Source organism: Penaeus japonicus, unplaced genomic scaffold (assembly GCF_977035675.1).
Source record: "Penaeus japonicus unplaced genomic scaffold, GWHDUDI00000001_assembly GWHDUDI00000011, whole genome shotgun sequence".
Lineage (NCBI taxonomy): Eukaryota > Metazoa > Arthropoda > Malacostraca > Decapoda > Penaeidae > Penaeus > Penaeus japonicus.
The window spans coordinates 29466340-29476339 of NW_028234413.1; the positions used below are offsets into that span (position 1 = coordinate 29466340).

General features: G+C 36.4%; 1 protein-coding gene across 1 annotated transcript in view; it reads left to right on the plus strand.

Moving 5' to 3' along the window:
* Positions 1 to 10000, plus strand: part of S1P (membrane-bound transcription factor site-1 protease) — a 25454-nt gene that overhangs the window by 14510 nt on the left and 944 nt on the right. Inside the window, exons 11-16 of the mRNA XM_086541818.1 lie at positions 1 to 312; positions 615 to 856; positions 1033 to 1316; positions 1840 to 1940; positions 2687 to 2829; positions 6817 to 10000. The exon at positions 1 to 312 is cut by the window's left edge and continues 251 nt beyond it; the exon at positions 6817 to 10000 is cut by the window's right edge and continues 944 nt beyond it. Coding sequence (XP_086397944.1) covers positions 1 to 312; positions 615 to 856; positions 1033 to 1316; positions 1840 to 1940; positions 2687 to 2829; positions 6817 to 7001 — 1267 coding nt within the window. The 3' untranslated portion in view covers positions 7002 to 10000. The remainder of the gene's footprint in view (positions 313 to 614; positions 857 to 1032; positions 1317 to 1839; positions 1941 to 2686; positions 2830 to 6816) is intronic.

Genomic DNA, 10000 nt, shown 5'->3' on the forward strand with positions numbered 1-10000 from the left:
CAGGGACAACTTGCGCATGACCAACGACCCTCTTGACTGGAATGCGGATCACATCCACACCAACTTCAAGGACATGTATCAGCATTTGAGGAACAGTGGGTACTATGTGGAGGTTCTGGGGTCACCCTTCACCTGCTTTGATGCCAACAAGTATGGAACCTTGATGATTGTGGACCCAGAGGAAGAATATTTCCCTGAAGAAGTGACAAAATTGAGACGTGATGTTGAAAATGGATTGTCAGTCATTGTGTTTGCAGACTGGTATAATGTCAGTGTTATGAAGAAAGTCAAGTTTTATGATGAAAATACCAAGTAAGTATTCTTAGAGATTCAGCTTGTGGTCTTATAATTTTATAGAGGATTTTAGGTGTAGTCTCTCAAGGGAATTTAAGGCAGATAATTATTTATATCAGTTACAGGTCATTAAGACACAGGGTATAGACATGATTACCATGATTACCCATAATTTTATTGATAGATAGATAGATGAATAGATCAATAGATCTGTGTAAATTATCTATGTAATATAAATGTATATATGTGTATATACATATATGCATGCATATATACTGAAGAAGAGAGAATAATATATTTTGTTTTTGCCAAAATTTCAGGCAGCTGTGGATGCCAGTAACTGGTGGCAGTAATATACCTGCCCTTAACTACCTATTGGCTTCATGGGGCATATCTCTGAGTGATGGAGTGTTTGAAGGTGATTACACCTTAGGTGAACGGGACATGTATTATGCAACTGGTACCTCACTGGCACAGTTCCCTCAGGAGGGTACAGTTATTCGCAAAAACCTGAATGACTACGCAAAGGAAATGTTGGAAGCAGAGACCGAGAGTGTTCCAGGTGAGCTTTGACTGTAAACATATTTTTAGGTCTGATGTGGCTCATTTCTTGAAGAAGAAATATATGGTCAATTTCCATGGTAAAACCCCTATACAATTTATAGTTTGTTAAAACATTGTCATTATGTAAATATAATATTTATGCAGTTCTTCAACATCCTACTATTTGTGTTTCAGACATTCCAATACTGGGACTCCTGCAAACCAAAAGTGGGGCAGCAGAGAACATGATAGATGGTGGTCAGTCCCATAATGGAAGACTCGTAGTTTATGGGGACTCCAACTGTTTAGACAATAGCCACATGCAAAAGGATTGTTTCTGGATGCTGGATGCCCTTCTGGAGTTCACTACCACAGGACACCTTGCTGGAGTGTTTACTTCAAACGCAGGACCTCCAGTCCCTCCGACGACAGACCTACCCACAAAGATGGAAAACAGTAATTTGCATAAACATTCAAAGGTAAAGATTCTTGTTTCAGTGAACAATTTTTCTTTGAGATTGGAACTTTCCAAAGAAAGTATCCTTATTTATGATATTGAAATTCATAACTATATTCAAGATTGATTGACTTGGAGAATAGAAAAGCATATAAGACAGTGAATGATGAAAACATATTTTAAGGAAATTGTGTTTGCATTTGAACATTTGTTGCTATTATTTTTGTGTTTCTTTACTTTATAATTATATATATTTATGAATATATATTACATATGTGTGTGCACATCAAAGTTTACTTATATTAGAATTTTAATGTTTGCAATAGAGGCCAAAACATGATTTTTTTGTTTGGTCCCCATTAGGTGTTCAGTGGTAGAAGAAACGCCAACAAGTTCAGCAGTCTCTGGTGTGCAGGGCTCTAGCTTGATTTCCCACATGTTTTCCATCACTTCCTCATCTTTTTTACCAGTTTTGCCTTTTGGTGCTATTCATGCATGTACCGAGATAACTTAACATGCTCTCTCTCTTTCTGTGCCTATATCAGGTTGTGGAGCATACCCTTGGCATGGAGCAGATGAGACCCCTCCCAGATTGCCCTTCCCTCATTCCTGTCACACCGCAGCCTCTTAATGTCTCAAATAAGAAGTAAGTTATTTCTTTAAGGTGACATTGGGTTGTAGGAAAGCTTTATGAGACAGAGTTAGTAAGTGGTTTGGCTGTGCAAAGTGATTTTTAGCCCATTCACACAGGATAAGGTGATATCATGTCATGGGAATATTTTGCTCCCGCCGGATGACGTCCTATCACGTTATGATCTCTCCCTCTAAACATGTTTTACATTATTATGTATTACATTATTATGTATGTATATACTCATTGGAGTTCCATTTGTATGGACACATTTTTCTTCACTTTAAAAATAATGTAAACAAATACAAACACTTCCTTTTCTCACTCTGTTGAAGCATGACTTCATGCTGGGAGATCTCTTGCTTAGTCACTGTGTACGCTTGTTATCTTGTTGGCAATAAGCAAATATAAGTCCCAGTGTGAATGGGTTAAATATGAATTTAGTTTGGGAATACCTTGTGCTAGCATTGGTAAATAATTAGCTGTTTTTCCCTGGTAGACATATTTTACTCATGTTTGCATATAGTATTTTTTATTAGATAGTGCATCCATGTCACAGATATTGGCATCTCTTTTGACATTTTTGATGTGGAAATAACATTTGAATTTGTTAGAATAGCTGTAGGCATTGAGTTTATATCATGAATATATTTTATAGAATTATTTTATATTTTCTTTGTATATGTGTTATGTCGCCAGTGTGTTAGGATTTATCATGGGCCTAAGGAGCAAGGAGTATTAAAATACTACTCCTCTTCCAGCTTGAATATCCACGTTGGTCTTAAGTTGCTGTCACAACCAGAGATCGTAGCTGCAGTGAAGATGGCACCTGTTGATGTCCATCCTTTGCCCTTGGACGGTCACAAGTCAGGTCAGGAAAGCCCAGCAGGATCCCCCAATGCAGGTAATTTTACTGGCTTGGCAGTTTTTCATTTTTCTTTGTATTATTTTGTTTATTATATAAGTTTCAATGCACAGTTTTCTGCATGTTATGTGGTCAGAACTAAAGATGTTTTTAAGGGTTAATTTTAGTTGCCTTGACTATAAACTGACTTGCATCTCATCTTTTCATATAGTGAAATATTAGTTTACCTGTATGTACCCTTGAAACATGTTCAGCCTTTTCTTCATAATGTTCACCAGAAGCAACTTTTGTCAGACATGATTTTTCCAATAATTAGCACATATTTTTTCCATTATGTAACATATCATTGACCTAGTTAGTGGAAGGAGTCAGGAAGTCATTGTTAAAGAAATTAAGAGAGACCAGAGCTTCAGTGGAGAGACAGATGCAGCATTTATATGTATCAAATAGTTCAAGGCTTAGTGCAAGAAGTACTTAAAGAAAGGGAGAGCAAAGTGTTCGTATTAAGAGTGAAATGAAAAATATGTGGAGAAAAGGCAAATATATGAGAGACAGTTTATAGAAATCTATTGTCAATATTGTATGTATATGTATATAAAAATGTTTCTTCTGGCATTACCTTGAGATAATGTGATAAAGAAGATCATTGAAGGAGATAGGAAAGAATTAATAAGAAAAAAAATCAGAATACATGTTTTCAGCGCAATTTCACATACGTGTATGTTATTTTCTTTAAAGAAAAGTTCATTAACCTGTTAAATGATGGGGCGGCTTTGGCTCTGTCTGGACATAATGCTGGGGTATCTTGAAATGTGTAGGCCTAATGCCACGTGCTATTTGTTTGCTGAGGCGACATCCAACCACTGCACACCTGATAACTCATGACGTGATTTCACTTCATCTGTTGTTAAGGGCTTAACCAGGCATTGACTGACAACCTTTTCCAAATTCAAGATAACTAGTATATCCTTTGACTTCCTCCATTTAAGCAAACATGAACTCATGTGGTTTATTATGGAAATTTAAAGTAAATTGCACAAAGACATCAGTGAATAGAGTGTGGCTAGCCCTAATATAGCATGCACATTGTTGAATGCTGATGAATATACAGTAGATATGTCCTCAGAGATATGTTAGCATCTTGGAAATAATGTGTTAGATAATATATGATTTAGTTGAAGATAAAGGTGAGTCATATTGGTAAGATGAAGAAAATAGGAGTGGGATGGGAACCAGGAATTATATAGGTTTAGAAATATGTAATAGTTGCTCAAGCCAAAATATGAACCAGAGCAATAGTGGACCAGACACATTAGCAAACCTGTCTGCAATGAGCATCACACTTAACTGAAGTTTTATTGAAATATCAGGAGAAGGAGATGTATATTTTTATAGCCTTTTTTCTATGATGTTATTCCCCAAAATATTGTTTTTTCACCTTCATATTACACAAAAATCACAAAAAAAAAGATGTAGGAAATACTTAGAAGAAACGGTAAGAGCATGTGAATTTGTCCAGCAAAGTTGGGAAATAACCCAAAGGTATTGCTTCCAAAGTACAACCAGGGGATATGGCATTGGTTTCAAGCTTATGGTAATGTGTTCATAAAGGAAGGAGAAATGGACAAATGAAACTACAAAAGAAATTTAACCCTTTGAACTTAAACTAGCAGTTTAGGGTATCCAAATCTAGCAGCCAGGAGGTTAGATGTATGTTTATTTTATCATAAGAATATGACCTTGGATGTGGTGTATCTTTAACCATCCTTCTTGATCAGGGGGGTGGGATCCATGAAGAATAAGGGGGTGTAAATTGTTCCAGTTCGTACTACTACAGAATTAGTACCCACATTCAGGAGAGAGTACTTATGGTATCAGAAATTTATTAATGTGACATAACCCATCCTGTCAACCAATGGCAATCATGCTTTCAAAAATATTTGCCAGTTAGAGGCCAAGATAAGTTAACTGTTAGTCATACCGTTATGCAAAGTGACTGAAGATTTCCTTTTTCTTATCATTGATAGCTTTGTAGACAATTAATACTATTTTTTCTAAATTGTGAGTAGAAACTATTTCTTATCATAGTATTTATAGTAAATGATAGATATACAGTTTCCAAAATGATCATCTTTGACCAAGTATACATTTTAGAATATTTTGACAATGAAAAGGTGCTAATTCATGAGACTTGAGGACAAAAATGTCAGGCTAGGTCCTTTGAGGATCCCACCCGACCAGTGTGTAGTAACTAAAAAGGGCTGTCCTGCTTATGGCACTAGTTTGGAAGAGGTCTCAGGAGTAGAATTAAATTTTGATGTGCATTACAGAATCTGAAGATGCTTCCATTCACACAAGTTTGTAACGTGTCATGGTTGGGCATGTGTATTTTAGCATAAGAACATGCTGATTTAAACCAACAGGTAAGTCAAGATGAATGAATAACCATATTGCTGTTGCCAGTGCTGACAGGACATGGTTAACCCATTCGCGCCGGTTGACGTGCTGACACGTGGTCGAAAAAAGCCCCGGACCTGGGTGACGTCCTGGCACGTGCTACATTTTCGGCCCGCGCGCCGGGAGGCCAGTAGCGACGTGCTGAAACGTCCGCATTAGAATGATAGATTATTCTTAGTACAATTCGATTTTCATACTTGATTTGTCTTAGCTACTTTAGTTTATCCTTCTAAATAGTAGAAAATGGGATATAACGTAATATGAATGACGTCTCAGGTACATACGTAATCTTGATTACGGCATGGTGATTTCTGTTTCTGATTTGTTGAATATGATGATCTGAGTCGAAAGACTATCGTAAAATCAATTGTAATTGGCCGAGGAATAAAAAAAAAAAAAAAAAAAAAAAATTATATAACATCTTTTTGTTGCCCCACTAAAAGAAAATGACACTTGAAAAAACATTGCTGTTACTTGCATTCACTTGTATGCACATGTATGGTTGTTCATATTCTCTTTCTTTTCTTTTAGGAAGAAAAAAAAATTGAAAAAAAAAACTATGTTTGTTACCTCACTAGAAGAATGCTTCCACTTCCCATTGGTATTACAACATAGGAGTAAAGAATATGGAAAAAGTTCAATAGAATAACACTAAAAAAACAGTGCTATAACATCTTTTTCGACTGATATACATCCTCTGAACATAGCACTACTTTCTACACATGATTACACTTTAGACGAAATCACGCAAACCATAAGGATAGGGTGGGTGAAAAACGCTCTGCGAGCGTCAGAGCGACCGCGCGCAGCGGGAAAACACCCCGGCACGAACGGTTGCGCGCTTGAAATCTTCCCGGCGTTATCGGGAGTAGGCGAAATTCCGCCCCGGCGTGAATGGGTTAAAAAGAGGGAGAGCATCAGTGGTATGGTGGTGGTTGTATGACAGTACTGCTTTTGGCATTGGTGGTGATGAGTTTGTGTTATTTTATTGGTATATGTGTTTACTTATATGTATGTGTTCTATGTTTCTCTCATTTTTAGGTACATTACATTCCATTTACTGCAATGTTTGCTACAGTGAAAAAGAGGTCATAAACAAGGAAACTATATGGCAAATGATGTTTTCTTTTCAATATTTAGAATATTGAATATTCTTCCAAGGCTGAATGAGGTTTTCATTGAGACATTTGGATTAACAACACCTACTCTCTTATTTTTTTTACTTATCTTACTGATATTATACCCTTTGATAAGTGAGAAACACTAATTTGTTTGATGTCTCATTGATGATTTTCCAACTGTTTTTGGTGATAGCACAGATTTTTGTATAATGCTGCACCCAGCTGCTGTCTCCCCATTTGTCACTTGCTTTCTTTCTGAAATACAAATATGCCCTTCATTACTATTGAATGGCAAAATGAAAAAAAAGTGCAGGTTGTATTTTGTTCATAATGTTTTGACAAGTTGTAACCTTTTTGTTTGGGTTATATTGCCTCTCCTCTGACCTGAAATTAATTGTAGATTTTTTTTTTCTGAAAGAAGTTTAAAGATTTGCATTGGTTCTTGCAGGTGGTTCCATGGGGTCTCTTGCCTACTCACCAGACAGGGTTCCAGCATTTGCTGTGCTATCGGTACTGATGATGGTGCTGCTTGTTTGCTACTGGTACCGTTCCCGTCATCGTCCCAAGCGCCGACGCAACAAATTCCGCAACGTTGTCATGGCAGCTATCAATGGTCGTCTCCCTTCTGTGTGATGGGCAAGGTGTCTCTTGCAGTGCCCTTAACTGACAGGTTGCACCAGGAAAGGCTCTTTTGCTGAGCATCCTTTGTGCAGGAGGAACCTCCAGTAATTGACACTGTGATTTGTGTCTGTAGGGGTATCGTTGTTTTTGCTGTTGACATAGTGAGGTGATGAGATTGTCATTGATATAACTTCATTGCTGTAATGATTATGCAATGTAATTTTTTTCAGTATGATTACCATTGCTATAATTATTACTGTTGTGAATATTGCATCAATCATTAGCACAGTCATGATGCATAATTGTTGTCACTGTCATCTTTGTTGATGTTTTAATCATCAGTGTTGTGGATAGCATCAAATCAGTAAGTACAGAGATAACAGTAGCAGCTCATACTCATTAAGCATAAACTGTTATCATAATTATTATGATCTTATCATTTCACAGTTATCATTATCATAGTCATTATTATTGATAGGAATTGCATTATTAGCTCATCGTTATAATTGCTATATCACTGTTTTCATCATCACCAACAGCAGCAATAACACTACTCTTCATTGTAACCTGCACCACTTTTGTTGTCATCATCTGTATCATCACCATCAGTGTCGTCATGTCATACCATGAATACCATCATTAATTATTAGTTCTGTCCCAATATTACAGCAGTAGTAAGAGCTAAGACAACAATACCATTTATGAATGAAAGCACTAGCACTAAATTTATTTCATTACTGGTAAGACCATTGTACTTTTTTTTTTTTTTTTTTTGTTTTAGCCTGGATTAATTATTATTGTTTGTAATGTAGATAATGGTACTAGAGCTAGATTTTAGAGGAAAACGATAGTTTTGGTGAATCCCTTGAGAAATTATTTCTGTATCTTAGAAAGTGTGAAATTCCCCTCAGATACAGACTATTGCATGTACTTCAGCTTTTGACATTGTTGCAGAATCAGATGGTGATTAGAACTGCACATCTTTGTAAATAGATGATGATGAAGCAATTTCTGTGGTAGATATTTTTTGTCTTTCAGAATGGAGATATTGTGATAAAAGAGTTAAATGCCTAAAGCTGCTGGTGGCTGGAGGTGCACATTAGTAGTATTTATTGAATGTTTTTGACTCATCTACATATTTTAAGAGACAATTTGGGTATTAGAAGAGAAACTGAAGCACGGGAAACAAACTTAGTAGACCAAAACAATTTAACATTTAGTGTTTTAATTCCAGAACTTCAAGCAATTTGATAGTGTGTTGGATCCTTGAAGATGATTTTATATTTTAATGATTGTGATGGCAGATGCTATCTCAGTCATTGTTAAGCATGAAGGTTAATGCTTTAACTAAGTTTACTCATGTCTGTATGGTTTACTTGGAGAGGAGAGAAACTGTACTGATATCAGAATTAAAGTATGGAAACTAATGGCAATTATTAGTCCATTTTTGAAGAACATTAGACTTTTAATACTTTTTTTTCTAATTGATAATTGCAAGACATCAGCCAGCAAATGAAGACAGGAACATTTCTGATACTCTAGTTGGTAGTCCATTACCCTCACCAGTCTTGTTGAATAAAGGTTCTTGGATAATTTTTACCATTATGTAGGAAGTCCATGCCTCGCTTTGCTTGATATAAGCCAGTGTCCTTCATCCATGTGGTAATTTATGTTGGGGGGCAATTTTCTCTAGGTGAAGTAAGAATTTGTCAGTTGTGTTGAAATGACATTGAATTTGGCAGTACCCTCGTGTGATTAGTTTGTAGTTCAAAGTTAAGAAGAATGAATTTGGTTTTAAATATGACTTGTTGATAGACCAATGTTACAATCTTTAAAATTTACCTTTTTAGCATGATTGCACTAGAATCAGAATATAGCAAGTGTATTTTCATATAGCAGTACACTTTTGTGCTAGAGGAAAATGTTTCTCTGTTTGCAGTGATTTGGAAACATTGAACGTTTTTGAGGTCATGTTAGAATTAGAGAAAGCAGTTGATACTAGTTTTGTTCACACAAAATACCGAGTAGAAGTAGTTGTGCCTTTGCACTAGTTGATCTCATTAATTCTGTGAGTGATTAGAACAGGTCATTTTCGACAATTTTTATTGTTCAGATGCAGTCATTGCTAAACTACTTTGACTCTTCATATCACTATGAGTATGGACAGTGAGAATTTTCTTGAATTCAAGCACTGGTATGAATGCATTTAGTTCTTGATCTGTATATGCATGTCTGTGGAATTAGCATGTAGATTTAAGATTTTGTATAACCAAAGAATTTTTTATGAGAGCCGTTTGTATGCTGGAAAATAAATGTTTACTCATCCTGTTATAGCACTTCAACTTAGTAACAGAAAGTACTATATATAATTTCTTTTCTGGTAGTGACATATATCAGACTGGCTTTCTTGCTTTCTGTATGGTATACATGCTTGTCCAGTTTGTAACTTCTTCCCCCCCCCCTCTCTCTCTCTCTCTCTCTCTCTCTCTCTCTCTCTCTCTCTCTCTCTCTCTCTCTCTCTCTCTCTCTCTCTCTCTCTCTCTCTCTCTCTCTCTCTCTCTCTCTCTCTCTTTCCCCCTCTCACCCCCTCTTTCCCCCTCTTTCCCCCTCTCTCTCCCCCTCTCCCTCCCCCTCTCCCTCTCCTTCCCTTTTTTTCTATCCTCCCTTCATATCACTTGCCTTTCCTCCATCCTTCTTACCCAATACTTCCATCCTCCCACTCTCCATTCCTCCTAATAGCTGGATGTATCATGCCAAATACCTTTCTTTATCATATCACTAGTGATTTAGTCCTGGGAATGAGCATGAATTAGAATTAAAATTATGCATTTTCCATTTTAGAGTTCAAATGCAAAGAAAAGAGAGTCCTTGTATACCTTTTTTTTAGAATTAATCTTAAATTAAGGAGGCCACTTACGATCATAGCTTATTTACCTGTACAGAAAGTCAGTCTTGGTAATTATGTGTGTGAGTGTTTGCATGTAGATGTGTGTGTGTGGGTTTTTGTGGAC